This window comes from Dipodomys merriami, unplaced genomic scaffold (assembly GCF_024711535.1).
Source record: "Dipodomys merriami isolate MVZ:Mamm:240054 unplaced genomic scaffold, mDipMer1.0.p SCAF_26, whole genome shotgun sequence".
Classification (NCBI taxonomy): Eukaryota; Metazoa; Chordata; class Mammalia; order Rodentia; family Heteromyidae; genus Dipodomys; species Dipodomys merriami.
In genome coordinates this window covers 13,467,501-13,491,641 of record NW_027204048.1, presented here as the reverse complement: position 1 = coordinate 13,491,641, position 24,141 = coordinate 13,467,501, and the positions used below count along the sequence as shown (strand labels likewise).

At 38.8% G+C, this 24,141-nt stretch overlaps 1 protein-coding gene across 2 annotated transcripts in view; it reads right to left on the bottom strand.

Moving 5' to 3' along the window:
* The window catches only part of Mamdc2 (MAM domain containing 2), a 143,459-nt gene that overhangs the window by 17,734 nt on the left and 101,584 nt on the right, over positions 1–24,141 (bottom strand). Inside the window, exons 10-11 of one of the 2 annotated variants that reach the window (XM_070035712.1) lie at positions 8,706–8,799; positions 6,404–6,552 (exon numbers count right to left, since the gene is read on the bottom strand). In XM_070035712.1, coding sequence (XP_069891813.1) covers positions 6,404–6,552; positions 8,706–8,799 — 243 coding nt within the window. Of the gene's footprint in view, positions 1–6,399; positions 6,553–8,705; positions 8,800–24,141 lie in introns of both variants that reach the window. The other variant, XM_070035711.1, reaches the window with a different exon arrangement.

The window sequence follows — 24,141 nt, the reverse complement described above, 5'->3', positions numbered from 1 at the left end:
GTGAGGTTGGTGAGCTCTCTCGTAGTCTACTTGAGAATTGGTTGAATCCTTTCTGGAGGAAAACACCATCACTGAAGGGTTCCCTACCTTTTCAATCACATTGTCTGCTAGTCAATCAAATTTATCAGATATTTTAAGAAATAGGTGTAGGGGAAGCAGATGATCCATATTGCAGTGATGACACAGGACTGTAAAATCACTGAGTAATAATTTAATAATAGAGTTGAGGGCTGGGGGTATAAGTACAGTAGTAGGCCACTTTCCCTGTGTGTGCATGTGTGGTTCAATGCTAGCTCTCTCACTCCATACTATATATACACTATACACACTATATGATCATATTATATAGATTGTATATATATGCATATGTATATATTAAAAGTGGATAAGCTGAAGAATAAAAATCTGTTAAATCTGTTAAAAGGCAAACAACTGGGGGGAATGAAGGGAGGGTTCAGCATGATGGAGCTACAAACTCTGAAAATCAGACCCTCTGAAAAGCAATGAGAATATTGGCCAAATCAATAGGAAAAGGTCAAAATCAACTTTTTCAGGTCTCTGGGAATTAACTAAAGGTTTGCAGCAACCCAAGAGTGTCTATTTAAGAAAGCAGATTGAATCTTGCTAAGCAGAATGACCTTTTCACTTGTGCTAGTCCTAGCCTATCTCTCTGTGACAGAATTGAAAACCACAAGCTCTATAACTAAGGCAGCTGTGAGAAACATTAGCCCAGAAGCCTCTGGAAGGGGCAAAATGGTGTGGAACTTCTTGAAAGCTCCATTCCTGGATAATTGGCATTATTTGACCCGTGTGGCAGCAAACCGAAGGGCTCTCTTCCCAGGGCTTGTCTTTGTTTAACCTGAAATGATATATTGATTCTGACATACACACAATAACCTGACATATTTATAGCTTAGCTTTTCTGAGCTTTTCTTTTTTATTTAAGGGACATGTATTGACTGACCATCTAATGCACCTGTCTATAAAGCAGCTTTGTATTCCTGTCTCTCTGTCTCTGACTCTCTCTCTCTCTCTCTCTCTCTCCCACATAGATTGACAAGCTTTAAGCATAGGAAGTGAAAAGACAGAATTGACTCAGAGGCAACTTGATAGATACCTTATTTTGGGTTCAAGTTAAGTGCCTATTGCTTCCTGCCTTTGGTGTGGAGCCTTCAGGAGTCATTCCTGGCTTGAACCTTGAGACAATGAGTCCAAACTTATGTGAATAAAACCTGGAAATCAGGGAGGAGTGTGGAGCCAATGATGGGTATGTATCTCTGGAGAGAGAGAGAGAGAGAGAGAGGGAGAGAGAGAGAGAGAGAGAGAGAGAGAGAGAGAGAGAGAGAGAGAGAGAGAGAGAGAGAGAGAGAGAGAGAGAGAGAGAGGAGAGGAGAGCGCCTTTGGATAAATACTTCTCCTTTCTCCTCCTTTATGGTCCTGAGACCTACAACATGGTTTCCGAGATGTTCCCACATGAGTAAGCAACCAATTAGCTGTAGCTATGGACACATCACTGATGGATCCTTGTATCAAATCTTCTCCTAGTCTTTGTTTTAAGGCCTTTGCCTTACACCCCTGCTCCTTGGAATATCTCCAACATACTGCACGCATCCAAGTCTACTTTCTTGGGAATACTGGTTGACAGTATTCTGCAGGCCAACCAAGCATAATAACTTACCATTCCAGAAAACTGCCCTGTTGTTTAAGGGCTTTATGCCTCACACCTGCTGTTTCCTCATCCTGAATTGTTTCCTCATTCCATTTCTGACTAACTCCAACTCATTCTCCATCATACTCCCCGTGAGAGCCAGCGCTGCCTTCAGTAAAGTTTTACTATCTCTAGAGCTTAATCCTCATCACTTTGCTGATTATAATTCTGGGCCCTTTGTTCCTTATTTGGTGCATAATGTATATCAAGTGCTCAGGAAATATGGAATGAGTCAAAACCTTAGAGGCCCAAGGGCTCTAACATTAGTGATCATTCCCAGTTGAAGCTTCTGTTCTGAAACTGGTGTCTTTAACAAGCAAAAATTGTCTTAAAAGTGTCTTTGAGGGTCTGGGAATGTGGCTTAGTGGTAGAGTGCTTGCCTAGCATTCACAAAGCCCTGAGTTTGATTCTTTAGTGCCACATAAACAGAAAAAGCCAGAAGTGGAACTGTGGCTCAAGTGGTAGAGTGCTCACCTTGAGCAAAAGAAGCTCAGGGACAGTGCCCAGGCCCAGAGTTTGAGCCCCTTAACTGGCAAAAAGGTGTCTTTGCATAGGTAGCTCTTGGCACCTTGTGATCCGAGAGCCAATATAACAACTTGACTTAGCTCAACTATTAGACACCAGGCAAGAGGAAGCCATTCCTCTCTCTGTTGAGGTTATACAATAGGTGCAGAAGATGCATTCCTAGAGTTGAACTCGCAGTATTGATCCCCAGATACTGGAACTAGCTTAAAAATACAGCTTCTTTCTGCTGATGAGTTTTTAATGAGACTCATGTATATCATTGGTTTAAGCATAGCCTTTCTAAGAGAAGACAATTCCCTCCTTGATGTGACATATGTTCATGGTGAGTTTATATTGCTTTGTGAAAGTTGGTGATGCTTCCGCCATGGTCATTCTGGGTCATGTGTGAATTCTGAGTGCCATGTAGGCTTGGAGACTGTGATGAAGTAGCATGGAACACATTTGGTCATTATAGACAAGCACACTTGAGTGAAGCTCAGGCTCTACTTTACCAGTGGCTACTGTGTAATGCAGGCAGGGCATTTCACCTCTCTGAACTTCTGCACTGGGGACCATCTGCTTACTCTACAGGTAGTAGTAAGGATGTAACGAAAGATTCCCCACAATGCCTGCATGGGTGAAATATTCAATAAACGTTTGGTACTCTTATTATCTCTCCCATTGAAATGGCTATTAAAGTGATTTGAAGAACAGAAAACAATACCAGGTGCTGGTGGCTCATGCCTGTAATCCTAGTTACTCTGAGATCTTTGGATCTTCGGTTCAACGCCAGTATGAGCAGGAAAGTCTGTGAGACTCTTATCTCCAATAAACCACCAGAAAAATGGAAGTGGTGCTGTGGATCAAAGTGATAGAGTGCTAGCCTTGAACAAAAAAGAGTTCAGGGACAGTGCCCAGACCCTGAGTTCAAACCTTATGACTGACCAAAAGAAAAAAAAGAAGAGCAAAAACAAAGCATCTGCAACCCACTGCCTTACACCTGAGGGTAGCGTGGGTTCAGAATAGCAACATCTGCTTTCTCAGTTGTGTGGTTGTACCTAGGAATAAAACATTTATAACCTGTAAAAGACTGTATTTAGTTAGAAAAAACTAAAAGGTGTCTCAAGAAGCTTTCTGGAATTTGTATTAAAATTGGTAAAAATGAAGAATGAAGAAGACAGACCACAGAAATAATTTGCTTTAAAAATTCAGCAGTCTGCGTTGTGCACCAGAGAGTTTCATCTAATGCATCAAATACTCCCTCAGAATAAATACTGAACACGTTAGGAAGGTTTTGCATTCAATTTTTTGCTGTGAAGTTTCACCCCAGTCAGCTGAAACATCCTTTTAAGTTTTTCAAAGAGACAAAGCAAGCAAAGTACATTGTTCTCTTTAAACAAAGCTAACATATGATCTCATAATCCCAAAATAATCTAAGCAAAGGAGTTTAATTCTGAGTAATTTAATATCTACTGCATAGATTATTGTTAGATTTTTGTAGATAGGAGAAAGAAATAGGACATAGTCTACAAGTCAAACAACCCAAGGTCACAAAATTAATTTATCATGTAGACACAAGGAGCAGGACAAGGGCAGGTTGTCAGTCACTTAAGTGTCTACTTTCAATGTTCGGTGCATTGCACTAATCTCTGGGAAGAACTGTCTTATGGGTTGAAGTATGTCTCTCCAAATTATCTATGTTGAAGCCATAACTTTAGTGCTTCAGCATACAACTGTAGTTGGAGATAGGGCATTTAAAGAGTTAATGAAGTTACAATGGGGTTAGTAGGGTGGGCCCTAATCCAATATGATGAATGCCATACGAAGAGATGTCAAGGCTACACTGGCACAGAGAAAATGCCAGGTGAGGCAGAGAAGCCACAAGAAAACTATCTCACTGACATCCTGAATGTAGACTGCTTTCTGAAGGCGGGTAAATAGGTTAAATAATTTTCTCATTTTCGGAATGACAAAACAGAAACTTTCAGGTTATAAATGACGTTTCTAGAGTCTCGTACTCAGTGATACAAGAATTTTAGGATATTCCAAGTTCAAAGTACAGGGCCTGTTGCAATGTTGGCTTACAACAGACTTCTTGGCCTCTTCGGGATTCCTTCCTTCCGCTGTTCACCACTATGTTGCTCTTCCTGTCTTCCTTATCCAAAGCATTTTGTGAGCTTTTTAACTCTAAGTCCACCCTCCCCCCCGCCATATACCATGGCCACCTTTCATGATACTCATTAAAGTACCTCTTATTATGGCCTATTTAGTTACTATTGATATCCCCCCCCCAAATGCACATACATATCATATCCTAATTCCAGTGGACTCTAGCTAAAACTGACTTAATATCAACATTACTGCTCTTAAAGTAAAACTGATTCCTTCCCACAATCCCATTTTGTAGATCTTGCTATACAAATGATTATTCTTTCATGTGCCAGCGAAAGTTTATCGATTCATTAGTTCATTTATTCCTCTCATAGACCCTTTTGCATGTCTGTTATGTATAAGATGTAACGCTAAGTCCTGTGGGAATTCAGAGTAAGTTTTACAGTATCCTGCCTCAAAATGCTGCCAATCAGAGCTAATGAAGGTCAATGGTGATATTTTGTTGGAATTCTTTCTTTACTCTGATTCAGTATCGAAAGTCTATGAGACACAGCTACTCTTGTCACCCTCCTCCCATAATAGGAGATCTGTCTATGATTAAAGCCAATCCAGAAAAGCAAGCCCAGAGAAGTAAATTGAGTAAGATTGTTTCATAAGTGATGGTTTTATCCTCTGCATCCCTTTCTTTTTGGCAGTACTGGGATATGAACTCAGGGTCTTAAACTATCTAGACAGGTACTCTATTACTTGAACGTGGGCACATGTCCCCAGCCCTTTTGCTTTTGAGTTATTTTTTAGATAATGTCTCATGTGTTTGTTCAGGGTTGGACCATGAGCCTCCTACCTGTACTCTCCTTATAGCTGGAAGTAAAGGCATACACAACCATGTTTGACTTGTTGGATGGAATCTTGCTAAGTTCTATATAGTCTGACCGCAACCCTCCCCTTCTTAGTAGCTGGTATTGCAGGCATGAGCCACCATATCTACCTCCATGCTGTCCTTTTTCTGTTCCAAAGTCTAATAAAAGATTTCTTTCCACTTAAGTCAGTTTGAGTTCTATTTTCTGTTACAAGCTATCAGAATAGTCTTAACATATATAGTCTTTCTATTTATCACCTTAACTTCCTGGGATCTTTTCAGCTAAAGTCTCAGAGGTTCTGGGAGTTTCCTTATAATTCTTAATGCTGAAAGTAATTTGTACATTTTCTTTTTGGAAAATTATTCCTTTGATTCACAATACTCTGAGTTTTCACCCTAAGCAGGTTGTGAATTATATCTCACAAATACATTTTCTATTTTTGTTTCAGCTCTAGAAACCTTGGGATCAAACTGGTATGCATTCTTCCCATCAGTCCATACATTTTATATATTAAACCTCAGCCTTGGTTCTGCTTTCAATGATTATTTCCCCCCAACTTTTGTCCCTCCCTCCCTCCCTCCTTCCCTCCCTCCCTCTCTTCCTCCCTTCCTTCCTTCCTTCCTTTCCTCTTTCCTTTCTTTCCTCCCTCCCTTCCTCCTTCCTTTCCTCCTTTTCTTTTCTTTTATCTTTTCCTTCTTTTCCATGTGTCCATCCTGGGGCTTGAACTCAGAGCCTGAGCATTGTCTCTGAGTTTTTTTTCCCCCTCTTTCAAGGCTAGCACTCTACCACTTAAGCCACAGTTCCACTTCTGACTTTTTGGTGGGTAATTTGAAATACGAGTCTCATGGACTTTCCTGCCTGGGCTAGCTTCAAACTGCAGTCCTCTGATTTCTGCTTCCTGAATAGCTAGGATTATAGACATGAGCCACTGGTGCCTGGCCTCTCTCATTTAAATACTTCTCTTTGGTTATTTTTGTAAGCCCTCTTATACCCTCATACTATACGTAAGGAATAAACAGAAAATAATACACATAAGTATACACAGAAAGAATGACTTTCAAACCACATGCTGAATTCTCCTTTGTGTGTAGATATTCATATGTAGTTCATTCTAGACACAAGACGTATTTGCCCATTTCGGAATGCAACATTTACCCCTAGGATGCTGCTTTGTGAAGGTTTCCTTAGGAAATAACACCATATGGCTTAACTCACCTACCCCAGTAGTATGATCTCCCTTGGGTCCTGTGTAGGAGGTGGGAGTTTCACCCCTTCTCCTGTGCCAGCTGCTCGGGTTCCTTTTCTCCTGTGTAAATGCACATTCATCTTGATCGAAAGTACACTCTCCAGGTGGAGGTGGAAGTCTTTCTGCAAGGAAACAGCAGGTGTTGCAACTGCTGAGACAGTTTCAATGAATATGCATCTCATGGTTCCCTGGCAGCCCATTCTGCCTGTCTAAGAGGTGTCTGGCCATATGTCATACGTATGGAGAGGCAGGCTTCCACGGGAGGCCCACCTATACCACGCAATTGCTTCCTGTTACGGTCTCTACCCCACCAGAGGTCCTGCCCAAATTACAAATCTAAATCTACCTTGAGAAAAATATATGCTTTCCCTAACCTGTGAATTTATTTGTGTCTATAAGCTTCAAAACTCTGAAAATTGGAGGTAGATTTTCCTCTATGAAAATCTGAAAAAAATAATAAAATTGCATAATGCAGGAGCTTTCTTCACAAATCCATGGAGAGTGAAGGAAATCCCAAGAATAACTTCATAGCTGTTGTTATGTTCTGTTTTGGGTTGTGGGGCTTGAAATCAGGGCCTGGGCACTGTCTCTGAGTTTTTTATTTTGCTGAAGGTTGGTGTTCTATCTCTTTGAGACACAACATCACTTCTGGTGTTCTGGTGGTTAATTGGAGATGAGTCTCCCAGACTTTCCTGCCCCAGCTGGTTTTGAACCACACTGTTCAAACCTCGGCCTCCTGACTAGCTAGGATTACAGAAGTGAGCCACTGATGCTCAGCTGCAGCTGCCTTGAAGGACAAGACATGTAAGGGAACTCAATGTACATGTGCACACAGAGCTCTGTTATTCAAATGATAAATTTCTCTGAGCCTGGTAGTCCTATCTGTAACATGGGAATAGTAATGGTATCCTTTTCATTAGTTTGCAAGGGTTAAATGAGATTATATATGCCAAGTACTCAGAACAAGTTCTCAATAATTAGTAGTAAGACATATATTAAGAATTGTTATGGCTGGGAATGTAGCTTAGTTGTAGAGTGCTTGCCTAGTATGCATGAAGCCCTGGGTTTGGTTCCTCAGTACCATATACACAGAAAAAGCTGGAAGTGTCTCTGTGGCTCAAATGGTAGAGAGCTAGCCTTTAACAAAAAAGAAGCTCAGGGACAGCGTCCTGGCCCTGAGTTCAAACCCCAGGACTTGCACACAAAAAAAGAGTTATTATTTATCACTAAGAGCCTTGTTTTCTATTTCCAAAGACAACTATTCATCTTTCAATGCTAACTCCAAAAACTTTACTAATTATTATTGCTGCAGTAAGTACTGCCTCCCAAACCACTGCAGACTTCTACTTTGGCTGAACTTCATTTCATCTTTCTACATCCAGATTCTTAGCAAACTCTTGCCTCTTCCTCCCCTGCCCCTCCTCACTGGTCCTGGGTCTTGAACTCAGGACCTGGCACTATCACTGAGCACTACTATCTGTTTTGCTCAAGGCTAGTGCTCTACTCCTTGAGTCCCAGTTCTACTTCTAGTATTTTAATAACTAATTGGAGACAAGAGTCTCAAGGACCTTTCCTGCCTAGCTGGCTTCAAGCTGGGATCCTCAGATCCCAACCTCCTGGGTAGCAAGGATTACTATCATGAGTCACCAGTGCCCAGTGATATTTGCTTTTAAAACATTGTTTTGTTTGTTTGTTTTGCCAGGTCCCATGTTAGAGAATGTATATGTATTATACATATACATATTATACATATACATATACCTGAATATCTCTGATATTCAGGTGTGTGTTCGTATTTCCCTTACATATGAAGCTAGAAGGGTTAAGTTATATGTACGAAGACACACAACTCATTTGAGTCATTGTTTCTTTTCTTTTCTTTTCTTTTTTGTCATGGGGCTTGAACTCAGGGCATGGATGCAGTCCCTCAGCAATTTTTGCACAAGGCTGATGCTCCACTACTTGAGCCACAGTGCTACTTCCTGTAGTTAATTGGAGATATGAGTCTCACAGACTTTCCTGCTTTAGGCTGGCTTTGAACCATAATCCTCAGGTTTCAGCCTCCTAAGTAGCTAAGATTACAGGTGTGTGAGCCACTGACACCCGGCTTGGAAACAGCATTTCTAAATTCCAAAGCTCATTATCAAGCCCTATAGAGAGGCACGTCGGTAAAGAAAAGCAAAGGATGGACTGGTGTAGATTAAATGTACGTTTCTTAGAAGAACTGGATGTCCTTTATTGGACCAAGAGACAGCTGAAAAGATTGCCCTCTTACCTGGAGACCTGCAGCTTCCTAACTGTATCATAATATCATCCAGGGCTACAAGTCCACAGTCCCAAAAACTTTTGCATAGGCTCATGAAAACCACCTGCAATTCATAAGAATCAAGTTATGGATTCTGTTAGCTAAAATATTGGCGTCTTCCCACCTGGGATTTCCTTAGCACAATGGCCCTGCATAAGCAGCGTTAAACTCTTCTTCATGGCCCACATGCAAATCGGAACACAGTGGCATGGAGAATGCTTTCCACTGGTATATGGCCCTGGAATTACACTATTTTAAGCAGAGTCAACTGCATAATGATATATTGTTCATACTAATGCAAAAACTAGAGGCATCTTTAAATAAGTGACAGCAAGAGTGAAGAAAGCAACAGGTTAACTGGGTAATAGAAAACAAAAAAAGCTCACAGGCTTCAAATATTTTCCCTAGATAGTCTACCAAGTGCATATTGAGTTGATGGCCTTCCAAGCATTTTTCAAACATTTCCAGTATAAACACTATTGATTTTTTTTTTCAAATGACTTTCTGGCAATGTGCTGTATTTACATTGTAAACTAAGTGCCAGCAATTTGCCATCTGGAGACTTATGTTCCATTTCCAAGACAAAGATCTATGTCCCCAGTTGGTCTCACTATCAAAAGCCCCAACTGCAGTTATTTTATTGGTCCAAACATTTTTATAGTGGTATGTGAGGGAAAAATAAATCCATACTATAAATTATTAAATTCTTTGTGAGAGAGAAAGAGAAAGGAAAAGAGAAAGAGAGAGAGAGTGACAGAAACAGAGACAGAGACAGAGACAGAGACAGAGACAGAGAGATTTGGATTTCTTTACATTAGGCCAATTTTAAAAGCTACTTTTCATGCATATGATGTCCAAAGAACACTTCTTAAAATATAAATATTTTTTATGGTTCTTGTGATTTCCAAAGTGGTTTCACATATGTAACTTAATGTTTAATTACTACATGCACTTAGGCAGTCAATGTTCAATTCCTTAATGACAAAACTCAATTCTAATGAAGACAAGGAATGACACAAACAGAAGCTGAAAGTCTACATATCATGCTAGTAATACCTCACTTCCAAATTGTAATATTCAAAGTGTTACGGATTAATTTATTTGCTGATAAGCAAGGTTCTGTTGTATGTTGATGGATCAGAGCATTAACATGGAAGCTTGGTTTTAAAAGAAAATTTTAAAAATGATGTAATAGCTTACTAGCATCTAAAATGCATCTAAGATGTTTAAGATTCCAAGAATAATTCCTAATCATGTGATGTGTGAAGGTTTACTTGTATTATATTCATATCACTTTATATTGCAAGTAGGATGGTTTGGGGATGTGATAATGTGTAACTCTGTACATTTACAAAGAACAAAGCAAAACAGAGTTGGATTTTTTTATTCCTTTGCCACTTTTTCATTTTTAGAGATTCTAAGGAGAATCTACATATGTAAAATATTTTCTTGGCAGGGTTTATGCCTAGGATCTTATTTTCCATTTGGAAGGTAAATGTCTGTGCCATCAGCCCTGAATACCATTATATTTTATCGGCATTTTTTATGGTTACATGGGAAGGAATATTAATCTGCCTCAAAATTTATCAATTTAATTGGGCTGCAGAGAGAAAAGTCTTGCCTTTCTTTCCTTTTGTCAGCTTTCAAGTCCATTTTTCCCCGTAAGTATAATCAAAAGTACTCTTTCAAAATGAAAATGAGGTAGTGAAAGGATGTAAATTTTTCCTTGCATAAAACGCAAACATTTTGCATGATAATGTATTCTGAAGAGGAGAAATAGGAACAGGATTTCAGTGTTTACTGTAGCACTATTTTATAATGACCACGAAACCAAACAAGCATGCAAACAAAGGAAACAATCCAAAATTTCAAAAAGAGAAGAAATAAACGTTGCTACAACACTTGGAGAAATAGCAAACGTTAGATTCGATGGCTTAAAAATATTATTCAGTAGAAAAGAAATAGATTCTCTCATGCTAAATCAAAAGGCTGATTTTTTTTCTTTCTTTCTTTATTTTTTTGGATCCGGTGGTGGGGCCTGAACTCTGGGCCTGGGCACTGTCCCTCAGCTCTTCAGCTCAAGGCTAGCGCTCTACCACTTGAGCCACAGCACCACTTCCGGCTTTTTTCTTTTTGATTATGTGGTGCTGAGGAATCAAACCCAGGGCTTCATGCATGCAAGGCAAGTGCTCTACCACTGAGCCACCTTCCCAGCCCCAAAGGCTGATTTATTTTAACCAGAAAATAAAATCATACCTAATTCAACAAAAAATACATAGAAAAAGCTTAGAATTTTACAAAATGCATAGTAATTATGTTACTCAGAAAATTATATGAAGCATTTTCTACTATTTTCTAAATAAGTCTATAATTTATCATTATTATTTGAAGAAAAGAAAAAAAAAGAATCAATGTACCTGTAAGTTGTAGAATGATGACTTAGTACTTCCCTAGATTTTAGTACTTCCCTAGATTTTAGTACTTCCCTAGGCTGACATTATTGATTATGGTGGCTACAAGGCACACATGTCCATTTAAATTAAAATTAAATAAAAAATTAATTTATTCAGCTAGGATGCAAAATTCTTAACATTGTAGCTACCTATAGTTTCTGGTTGACTGAATTGGACATAGTAGATACATAACATTTCCTCATTATCAAAAGTCCTATTGGATAGATCCCATTGGCTCTTTTAGGTCATCTCCAATACTTTGTGAACTGCCACCATGAATTGAATTAAATGTTAAAGATGTTTTAAAAAACAGCAGGAAACAGAATTCTTTATCTTACAGCATTTCCACACTTGGAAGAAGAGCCATACCACATGCTCTGCATGACAGAAAATCCCAAAGTCAGTCATCTACTGATTAGACTGAAACATGTCCTTATACCTCAGCTTTGTTTAGCACTCATCTGCCAGTATTCCAAATACAGAAGACATAGGATGTATGTTCTCTGGTCTAACACACTGAATTTCCCACCTAAAGATGGATAATGCTGATCGTGTGTGTTGTTACCTGGGAGCTGCCATTTTATATCTTGTAGGCTACGTGAGATGGAGAGGTTATTTTCAGATATTCAGTGACTAAGCAAGCAGATGCCTTTTCTGGGTTAAGACAGGAAGGACAAAGGAAAAGCCAAACATCTTGGCCTATTTAAAACCTTTGCCTCTGGGTGATAGAATGTGATAAGAAGGGAACCATCCATAGCCTAAACTCTTAAGAGGGTTGATCAAGTGTTTGCTTATACTTTTGTAAAAAGTGTTTATGTGATTCCAGGAAGTATTTCAGATAGTTGACTAGCTCTAAACAGTGGGGTAGAACAAAACAACAGCTTAGACAATTTGAATGTATATTAATATCAATTAAAGGAGAAAAGATGACAGATCAAGTAAAATGTAGCTTACATTTTAGCTTAGACAGATGTATCTTAGATGTAGCTTAGACAGATGTTCCTGATTTTATGCAAATTTCTTAAAAGTTAGATGAGTTATGCAAATTGAATTTGTGTAAATCAGTCTGTCTTGGTGCACTATAGGTTTTAGTCCTGAGGATGTTAGTAATACTCGATGAAATTTTGTTTTGATGGGAAATATTCATGGTTGATGAAACCTACCTACCTCAACTTTGGAAACATAAATTAACACTGAATAAAGAGCTTCACAGATTTGTTTTTAAGCAATTTTTGTGAAGAATCAATTGTATGATTATTTCTTTTTTATCTGGTCTTGGAGCTTGAACTTAGGGTCTAGGCACTGTCCCTGAGCTTCTTTTGCTCAAGGCTAGTGTTCTAGCTCTCTCTCTTTTTTTTTTTTTTGGTCCGGTCGTGGGGCCTGAACTCTGGGCCTGAGCGCTGTCCCTCAGCTCTCCAGTTCAAGGTTAGCCCTCTACCACTTAAGCCACAGTGCTACTTCTGGCTTTTTTCTTTTTGCTTATGTGGTGCTGAGGAATCGAACCCAGGGCCTCAGGCATGTAAGGCAAGCGCTCTACCACTGAGCCACCTTCCCAGCCCCATAGTGTTCTATCTCTTAAGCAACACTTCCACTTGCAGCTTTTTGGAAGTTTATTGGCGATAAGAGTCTCGTAGACTTCCCTGCCTGAGCTGGCTTCAGACTGCAATCCTCAGATCTCAGCCTCCTGAGTAGCTTTGATTCCAAACATGAACCACTGGCACCCATCTTAATTTATTATTTATTATACCAAGAAAGACATTGTATATGCTTTTTAAAATCTACAACATGACATTTGAGGCTCAGTACTACTGATATTTTGGAGCTGTATAATTCTTTTTTGTGGGATGTCCAGCATACTGGAGGATGATCTGCAGCATTGTTGGTCCCTACTTGAAGCAGATGTGTAGGTTAACTGGTTCTTAACACTAGCAAGACTATTTTCCCTGTTTCTGTTCTATCTCACTTTTCTAAGTCTCATTCTCCAGATAATTAACCAATAAAGTCAACCTTGCCTGAAAAAGACCATGGAAAGAACAGCACCCATAACACAACCTAGTCAGTCATCTTAATGTTACAGGTATACTTCATGACTTGCAGACAATATCAAAACCAGGCCAAGAGGACTAATTATTGTAAGAATTAGTGACCATTCTGATGCCTACCTGGCTGTGGCTAGACTTTGTAGAAAACTCTTATAAGCTTTTATTCCTATGATCCCTGGCAAGAGAGAGTTTGGTTGAAAACCATCTTTAAGTAGCTAGCTCACTGTCAATAAAGCTTTCTTCTATCATCAGTTGGTCTCCAAGTTATTGGCTTCCTCAGCTGATAGAGGGAGTGGGCCTTTCACAGGTATAAACCTACTGGATGCCAGCATCATTTCCAAGTCATGAGAATCAAGAATGACTCCAGACACTGCTGTCAAATGTCTCTTGATGGTCATAATCAACCTGTCTGAAAAGTATTGCTAAAGAGTAGCATAAATAGCTGTGTGGATTATAAAACCCCACTTTGCTACATTTTTGTTATGTGCAGTCTCTGTACTAGGCACATGCAGATGTTGTTTCATTTTGGATTCATTGTTGACGTCAACCAGTTTATTTTCCTTGCTCAGAAAAAGACAGATTTTACATTTTAACAATGCCAGTGTCTCACACCTGTAATCCTAGCTTCCTAGGAGACTGAGATCTGAGGATTATAGTTGGAAGCCCAGACCAATGAGGAAAGTCCATGAGACTCTCTGTCATCTGCAATTAACCACTCAAAAAGCATAAATAGAGCTGTCAATCAAGTGGTTAGCATACCAACCTTGAGCAAAAAAAAAAGAAAAAGAAAACTTCAGGGACAGTGCCCAGGTCTGAGTTCAAACCTCAATACTGGCACACACACACACACACACACACACACACACACACACACACACATTCACACATGTGCACACACGCACGTGACTCAATTTAGTTTTCTTTTCCTCTGCACATCACCAGGTGGTGGTTCTAACAGTCAATGAAATATCATCAATCCCTGAGAACAAAACAGAGCAGAAAGGCAAGTCACTTAACTAATGCTCAAACCAAGTAATCATTGTCTAGATTATCAAGGCTCTCTCTTCCAGTATCCTGTTTCTGAAAACTATGATTGTCAAAGGGCAATGGAATCAATTCTGTTTTTATCTTTCTCCCTTTCAAGAAAATAATGATCTACTCTCTAAAAACAACATAATGAAAAGCAGTAGTACTTAAAAGGAAGGTAACCTTTACATAACGTACATAATCATTACTCTCTTCATTTTTTTTTTATTTTTGTGAGAAGGTGAAGAGTAGAACCGAGTAAAAACTGAAACTCAAGACTGTGTTAGTCAAGAGGTCTAGGTTGCCCCTAGGTTTGTAAAAATCCAGAAAATCTCCTGGGTAAAGTTCCCAGGACCAAGATCTGGGGAGGTAGTCCTTGCTACATTGCATGCACAAGGCCCTGGATTTAATCACCAGCATCACAACACTAAGGAAAGAAATGGTAGTCAGACAGGTTTCTCAGAAATTCACTTTCTCGAGCCATGCAGGTTGGCTTTTAAGAGAATTTCTTTTACTGATTTTTCACTTAAGTGTCAGCATTTAAGCCCTACCCAAGAGAGAACAGGATCTGGAAAAGAAAGGCAGAGGAAAAACTTTGTAGGGAGCTGTGGAACATAATAAGATAAAACCTTTGTTGTGTAGTTAAAAAGGATTGTTTGTATTAAGTTGCTAAACTCTTCCTGAATTAACTAGTTTTCCACTGCCCTTCAAAGTAGTTTCCATGGCCTGCTTGCTAGACATAGAAGGGTGAGTTGTTGGGTTAAATCACCACCAAGTGTACCAACAGAATAGTCCCATTTGGGCTCATAATTAGCATGTAAATTTCAGTTTCCATAAATAGCCTTTTATCTCTAGACAGAAACATTTTGATACTACATCAACAAAGTCATAAATTACCCACAGCCCTCAAAGAACTCTAGTTCTGTTCTTGTTAACAGTGGTAGACCTCAACTATTTATAATGGTTAGATTCCTGGCTAAATTTAACTTTTCTTCTGATCCTGCTAACAATCCTTTGAAATCATTCACACAGATAAATTTGGCTGTGGCAAACTGCAGTGTTGATGGAACAATTATTCACAAAATTACTATAATCCAGTGAGACAAATTCCAGAGTCCTGCATTAAGAAACTCCCCACACAAGTACAGGAGAGATGGAATGAGTTGCTTATGCTCATTCAGCTGTTTGGCAATGAGTTATAGGAGTTTTAAAACTATAAAAACCAAAAGGAAAACAATACAAAAATTCCAAATCAAAACATTTGCCAGAAAGGATGGAATTTTCACAAATCTCTAAATGTAGATGGAGGGTTACCGAGACAAGGGAGAGATTTTAGCGTTCTTAGAACCTGGTCAGAGTTTGGGAAATAGGTGCTAAATTGTAACGGCATGCCTCCCGCACATGCTATATTTAGTTAGCGTATCCTCCGAAGGACAGAAAGACCATGTGTTTTTAAATAAATATTTAGCTGACCCATGCTTTTTTCCCCCTTCACCATCTGTTTCATTTTTTCTTTTTATAAAAGACTCATCTGATTCAATTCAACTTTTAGTTTTGACAAGTAATAAAGACTGACTAGCTTCTAGATTTCTCTAGTGCAAGTCTATTTGCTCATAGAAGCCATTAGCTCTGGGATGGAAGACATGCTACAGTGGAATACAGGCCAACAGCCAAATATTTTCATGGTCATTTGGGTAGTAAACATCCCCAAATCCCTGAATTTATTGGTTTCAGAGAACTGATTTTAAAAAGTCCTAGGGTTTGAACACAGGGCCTGGGCTCATTCAGCCTCCTAAGTAGCTGGGATTACAGGCATGAGCCACTGGTACCTGGCAAACTCATTTCTTTTTCATTCTATTATATTTCCACTTAATCAGACCTAAGTTTGGAGAATTTTCCTTGTTTGTTTGTTTGTTTGTTTTTTGTCTTCGTTTCGGAAGACTTCCATGACATATAAAACTTGCACTAGCTATATTCCTTGCTTCACTCCTGTTAATCTATCTTTTATAGTAGAAGCATCCTTGTAACTCTTATGATGGGGAGGAAAAGTATTGCATCTGTCCACTCCTGCATCAGTAACCCAGCACTGAATACTGAGTCCCATGTAAACCTGGCTGATTGAAAACTGTCTAATGTGGAATTAGTCATAATCACTTCTCTTTTTCCACAGCAGCTTAGCATCACAATGCTAGATGGACACAAAAGGTGAATTATTTTTTGCCCACCTTCTTTAGTGTGCTTCCTAACAAACAATTTCCAGGTCAATGTGATGAATGTAATTCACTGAAAATTGAGTTGTCATCACATGGAGTAGCTATCAACATAGAGTTATTGTTGTGGCTCATTTGGAAGACCTACAAATATCAGACCTACAAGAAGATGTGCAGAATATAACCAATAAAGAACAAACAAGGGAGAATCTAGGTCCTTGTCTGGGTCCCCGAGGTCTCACTCTGCTTCAGACCAATATCTCCCCTGTCAGGAGAAGACAGCAGATACTTTTAGCTCTTCCTTGGAAATACCCAAAGCGGAATAATGACTCGGCTAGCCTCATGTCTGAGACACAAAGACTAGTGCTAACCAATCTTTAGTGAGTCCAAAGGCAAAGTACAGATGAAGAGCTGGGGGTTAAAAGCCCTAATAATGTTAAATCCTTTTAAGCTATACCACAAGTTGTTTAATCAACCCTAATAATAAACAATTGGCAGATTCCATTTCTCAATAGTATATAACATTACTTGGATGAACAATGGTAGATATATCTTTGTGGGTCACCATGTTCCTTTTTTTATTATAAATCAAAAGTAGAATTGCAGTATAAAAATGTATGTATAGGGCTGGGAAGATGGCTCAGTGGTAGAGTGCTTGCCTTGCATGTATGAGGCCCTGGGTTAGATTCTTCAGCATCACATAAGCAGAAAAAAAACAGAAGTGGTTCTGTGGCTCAAGTGGTAGAGCACTAGCCTTGAGCTGAAGAGCTGAGGGACAATATACAGACTCAAAATTCAGGCCCCATAACCGACCAAAAAAAAAGTATGTATATTTGGGCTTTATTAATTATAAATGTAGCTAAGTTGTAATCAAATATTACATCAATTTGCCCTCATACCAGAACCTATTTTATAAGAATTCTTATTTCCCTGCATCTTCATAATTTCAGGATAATGTTTTATACACATACATATATATATGCTTATACACATATACATATGTGTGAATATATATGTACATGCAATATATGTATACATATCTTAAAATATATGCATTTAAGTTGTTAGTTGAAAAAATAATTGCTCTGATTGTTTGGAGGCACACACCTATAATCCCAGAACTCAGGAGGCAGAGACAGAGGATCAAAGGTAAGAAACTAGCCTAAGCTTATTAAAATTCCCTGTTTCCAAAATATATACACTTTGGAACCCCTGAAAGTATACATTTATGATGCTAGAGTGTAGCTCAGTGATAGAGTATTTGCCTAGCATGCATATGTCCTTGTGTTTTTTACCCAACGATACAAGAACAATTACAAAGATTATATCTCTCTATGAATATAAAATGTGCATGTTTAAAGTGACAATATATTTTAATGTATAATTACCATTTTAATAAAGAGAGCTATATTTATTATATATGCATGTATATATAATTATGCTTCTAAAATAAAAGATTTATTGTTTGATTGATAAGCAGTACAAGCAGAATATAGGATAAATAGTTATTAACACAAACATCACATTCCAGGGAATTATATTTTTGAAATACTTTTATCCAGCTGATAAACAAATGTGTTACTTTATTATTTACATATTTATTTGATTGTAAACAAGGCTGGATGTATTTGTGCCTGATATTCCAGTTATATTTGTATTTTTCTTGCATATATCCTAGAGTCTCTCCTATTCGGTTTTCTTTTTTGCTTATTTGAGTAAATTTATACATATTTATTAAATGTTTTAAGACTTTGGTGCAAATTTTTTCTGGTTTGACATCTGTCTTTTATATTTATTAGACTGTTTTTATTTAGAATCAAGTTCAAACTGAATGTCTTTTTTTTTTTTTTTTTGTCGGTCGTGGGGCTTGAACTCTGGGCCTGGGCACTGTCCCTCAGCTCTTCAGCTCAAGGCGAGCGCTCTACCACTTGAGCTACAGGCCACTTCCGGTTTTCTGGTGGTTTATTGGAGATAGGAGTCTCACGGTCTCTCCTGCCCGGGCTGGCTTTGAACTGCGATCCTCAGATCTCAGCCTCCTGAGTAGCTAGGATTACAGGCGTGAGCCACCAGCGCCCGGCTTCAAACCGAATGTCTTAATTTAATGACTGGGATGAAAGTTCAAGGCCGCAAATAGCTATTTGTGAGCATTGTGTGACTACAACGTAGCTCAATATTGACTAGAACGCAGAGGCTCTTGGTCCATCAGTGGTTTGGAAGGAGATGCCACAAGAAAGGTCTGGGATTGGCTGTATAGAGACTTCTAGTGCTGGGTTCTAAAAAGTCAAGAGTAGACCGTGTCTGCAGAAAGAAACCTAAGAGAGGGAGGAAAAGATGCACATATCTCCTACACACACACACACACACACACACACACGCACACACACACATGCACACATGCACATGTGTGCATTCACACACAGAGGTGTTGTTCCTCTGATACATTTATAGAGCCTTTCTTCATGAGCCAGTCATCAATTTCCAGTTTTATGAATTAAGCTTGAATCAACAGAAACCTGCCAAAACCTAGCTGGCTTCTGATTTCAGACCTTTAGGAGATCCTCAAACGTTATCAACAAAAAATAGTGTTGCTCATCCATCTTGGAAAGAGTCCCTAAAATGCAGGAGTTATGAGGCAGAAAGATCTTCACAAGATAGGTATCTGGGAGTATGAGGGGAAGTAGCATTTTCAGGTTTGTAAATATATCACAGAGTAAATGTTCACTTAATTAAGCCTTCAGTAAAACTATGGAAAAAGAATATCTATAATGTCTTTGCTGAAAGTGGGAGGAGAATTGTGCCAACTCGGTGATATTGCATAATATGAATTACTCAGGAAGCCATGAAAGAATGCAGCAACATGATCATAATCACTACCCTTGTGCGAGTTAGGTGTTTGCAACTACTAGTTGTGTTAAGCTGTCTTTCCAGTCATTTCTGCATAAGTTGATATGAAATATAGAAGCCATCAACAAATACAGGAAATAAGGCAGAAGGCAAATAAGAGCATTTCTCTCTTGCACTTATTTAACATTGTGTGAAATTCTTGGACTGATAACTGATGCTGAGTCCAGTTTAGAAACTCAACACTAGCTGGGGCTAGTGCCAGGGGCTCCTGCCTGTAATCCTAGCTACACATGAAGCTGACGTCTAAAAATCACAGTCTGGATCCAGCCCAGGAAGGAAAATCTGTGCAATTCTCATCTCCAATTAACTAGAAAAAAACTGGAAATAGAGCAGTGGCTCACATGGTAGAGAAACAGCTCTGAGCAAAAAAAAACCCAGGACAGTGCTCAGGTCCTAGGTATAATCCAAGGTACTGGTACAAACTAACAAAACCATGAAGAATAAGTTCTTTTACCATGCCTAGCTTCAATTTCATTGGACATTAGAACTTGTCCCATTTGATGGCATAATTTTCCCTTACCTGGACAGAAAACCACTTTAATCTACAACCACCTTGGTCTATAATGTGTTGATTATTGTGTCAGTAATTTATGACCCTGCTATTTCTACTTTCCATGCAGTCACTCTGCTTTAATTATGATGATACATTAATATCCCAGAGGAGTCTTCCAGTGTTCCCAGACATTAGGAAATGTAATGGGAAATTTATCACCTCTCGTGTATCTTGCTGCACAATGGCTTTGTTTTCCTAGTTCCTTGATCCCTTTAATAACAAGATGTCTTGCTATTAAACTGCCACTATTTATAAATCTTACCAGGAATGTTTAAGGCCTGCTTTTTTATTTGAAGGCAACATAAATGTTACCTTCAAAAGTTTAGGGTGTTAGCTATTTTACAGTTGTTCATATGGTCATTGCTTACAAGCACACTTAAAAGGAAGACTTAAAAACGAGGAAATCGGAATCACAGACTTAAATTTCAACTCTTTTTCTCCTACATTTTTTCCTAAGAAGAAATAAATAAACAGTAGAGGCAGTCAGTTAAGATCACGCCTGTAATCCTAATTACTGAAGATGCTAAGATTCAAAGGATAGTGATTGAAGGTGAGCCACAAGATACTGGCTGAAAGCTTGACCGAGATGTGGTCCAAGAAGTAGAGTACCAGTCACATCGGGCAAGTGAGAATAAAGGCCTTGAGTTCAAATCCCAGGATTGCCAAAAAGAAGAATAAAAAGGAGAAGGAGGATGAGAAGGAAGAAGAGGAAGAGAAAGAAGAAGAAAGAAGAAGGCAGAAAGAAGAAGAAGGAGAAGAAGAAGAAGAAGAAGAAGAAGAAGAAGAAGAAGAAGAAGAAGAAGAAGAAGAAGAAGAAGAAGAAGAAGAAGAAGAAGAAGAAGAAGAAGAAGAAGAAGAAAGAAGAAGAAGAAGAGGAGAAAGAAGGAAAGAAAGAAAGAAAGAAAGAGGAGGAGGAGGAGGAGGAGGAGGAATAATAGTGGAAAATCTCCACAAAACAAATATAGAGGAAGATATCCACCAAAAACCCCATAGTCCACAATAAAAAAAAATTCCTGACATCAAGATGCCTAAAAGTATAAAGCAAAGAGTGACCTGGAGATCATCTTAATAAATGTTCTTATTTCATAGACAGATAATATGACTTTCTAATTTACATAGTCAGTGTCAGAGGCCAGATTCAAAGCTGAGGTTTTATGTTGTAATCTAGCACCTTTTTTTAATCACATAAATTTTATTCCAACAAGCAAACCCAAAACAATGACTTAGAAGATCCAAAAGGAGGGAACTTAGGATAGACAGCTAGAGGAGGGTGGAGTTTTCTCAGGCCTGGTTCCTGCTGAGAGATTGAGGAGAATCTCACTGCTACTGAAACCCTTCGGAGGAGTATCGGAGGAGGGAGGCATCAGGCAGAGGGTGAGGATGGGGCATAGATAGTAACTGATGAGGAATCTTTGAGGATGTTCAAAGGCAAGATGAATAGGCCTGGGTGCAGTTTAACCATATGCAGATAAAAGAGGCTGGGTGCAAAGGCCTTCTAGCAATGGTGATTTGTGAGAGAAGGAATGATCTGTGAAGTGTAGGCCCAAAGGAGGCAGGAGGGAGCGATCTGGAGCAGAGATTTAGGTTGCTTTCATGGAAGAGCAAGGACAAAGTGTCTTTTGTCAGACTGGTCAAGAAACAAAGATAGTAGGTAAAGTTTTGGATGAACAGAACTAAAGGGGTTCATAGTGGATGCTTTCATTCTTCTGGGAGATGAACCGGAGAGGTCGCAACCTAAGAATTAAAAGGAGAGAGTCAAGTCGGAAAGTATGAATGAAGATGGAAAAAGAATCTGAACAGTTTTTGAGGAGGGAAATGAGGGAGAGAGTTAGCGAGGGATGAGATAAGCTCATTTATCTAAGAATTTTAAAATTTAAGTAAAACTTTTTTGAGACAGGATCTCACTGTGGAACCCAGGCTGGCCTTGGAATCATGATATTCCTGCCTTCTTGGCCTCTAGAATGCTAGGATTACAGGTGTGCATCACTACACCTGATAATTTTTTTTCCTCCTTTATAGCAGAATAAAGGTGTAGACTGAGAAAGGCTTACTACGGAAATTGTAGTGACTGCTGAGCAGATCATTAAACCAGATCCAGGAGAAACAGTTTATGTTGTTATTCTTTCATTTATGGACTATTATATTTTCCAAAATAAGTATTTAATAAGCACAATATTGCATTCCTCCAAGTGCTTTAATGAGCAGACTATTGAAAGACCTTTGTAAAGAGAAAACTAGCTGCAGGCCAAGCAGGTACTACAGGAATCTAATACAAATGTTGCAGTGACCAGGCATATGTTAAACCTACGATCTAATGTTTGGACCTCATCGTAGTGGAATTTCTTTTCTTTCTTTTGGTGTGAGTCCTGGGGCTTGAACTCTGGGCCTGGGTGCCATCCTTAAGCTTTTGTCCTCAGGGCTAGAGCTTTACTACTTGAACCACAGCTCTGGCTTTTTGGTGGTTCATTGTAGATAAAAATGTCATAGACTTTCCTGTCCAGCTTGGCTTGACCCAAGATCCTCAGAGCTCAGCCTCCTGAGTAGCTAGGATTACAAACATGAGCCACCAGCACCTGGCCATTGGGAAATTTCTCATCATCAGTCTCTAATTTCTCCTGACATTAGGAGTTTGGGAGCAGCATCTTCATGTGAGTTGTTCTCTCTCATCATGAAAAACCCAAGGTAACTCTTGGTCACCTGCTTTCTATTCAATAAAGTACCAGGGCAAAACAGATCCAGAGAACCATTTCACAGTTCATGCTCTTTAAAAGTGTTTCATATACATTGAAATTTTTTTTTACTCTGATCTGAATATTTTTTTTACATTTCCCCAAATATTTTATTATTCTAAGGCAATATCATGTTTAAAAAAACAGCTGGAGTTTATTTACATTATCTTTAAAGAAAAAAAGTTTCAACTAAAATATTTTGATTGTAAATATGACCTGATTTTTAGTTTAAAGGATACATAGCAAAAATCAGGATGCAGAATTATCAGCATACTAAATGTTATGAGCTAGAAAAATATTCTTTAATCTCTCTCTCTCTCTCTCTCTCTCTCTCTCTCTCTCTCTCTCTCTCTCTCTCTCTCTCTCTCTCTCTCTCTCTCTCTCTCTCTCTCTCTCTCTCTCTCTCTCTCTCTCTTTGAACAGTTCTTAAACTTTTCTGCCTGAGCCTTTCTCATCTGTTAATTGGGACTGAAATGCTTTCCTCCCTTAGGGAGCTGTGGAAAGTTTCTTTTTCCCTCTTTTTAAAATCTCCATTGTTAGTGTGTGTGGTAAGATTACATAGAATCTGTCTATACAACTTTTCATCTAAAGGATATATATATATATATATATATATATATATATATAATTTTATTTTGAGATAGTCTATATAGTGTAGGCTGACCTCAAATGCACTGCTAGGATTACAGGAGTTCAACTCATTCTCCCAAGGGCTGGGATTATAGGACCATACCAGAAATAGGGCTGTCTATTAAAGTTTGTTAAGGATTAGACTATCTAAGGGAGACAGCAGGGTGTTACTAATGTAATTAGCCCATTGGCTTTAAATTGGGCCTTGAAGAAAGGTAAAGAAGTATGTAGGATGGAAGCTCTGCCCCTTAGCAACCTTACAAAGATGTCTCATGCATTCTTTTCTTCATTCTCTGACCACAGACATACAAACTAGAATTTACTGAGCAGAATTTTGCTTATGACTTCTATTGCACCAGACTCAGAGCTTGATGCTGAGGACACAGAGATGAATGAATGATAAAAGTGTTTGTCCCCATAAAGATTATATTTTCACAAGGAAAGAGAAATGGACAATAAGTAGAGAAATAAATCAGGTAATTTCAGAGAGGGATAACTGCTCTGCACAAAACAATCTAAGAACTATGACCAAGAACAATCTGAAGATGGGAAAAGAGGTGATAAATAAGCTGGTGGTCAGGAAATTCCTCGACTTGGGAACAAAGCACGTTGAACCAGGTCGACATTGGAAGAGCTGGGAAATGAGCCTGATCATAGTCCCTTAGCTTTTTTGCTCAAGGCTCAAAGCCATGGCTCCACTTTCTTGTTTTGGTGGGTAATTGGAGATGTGTCAAATCTCAGCCTCCTGAGTAGCTTGAATAACAACAGGCAGGAGTCATCAGTGCCCAGGAAGGAAGCTCTATTCTAAAGGCTGGAGGAGAATTTTCATTTGTGAAATTCTTACATCTCACTTGTGTTT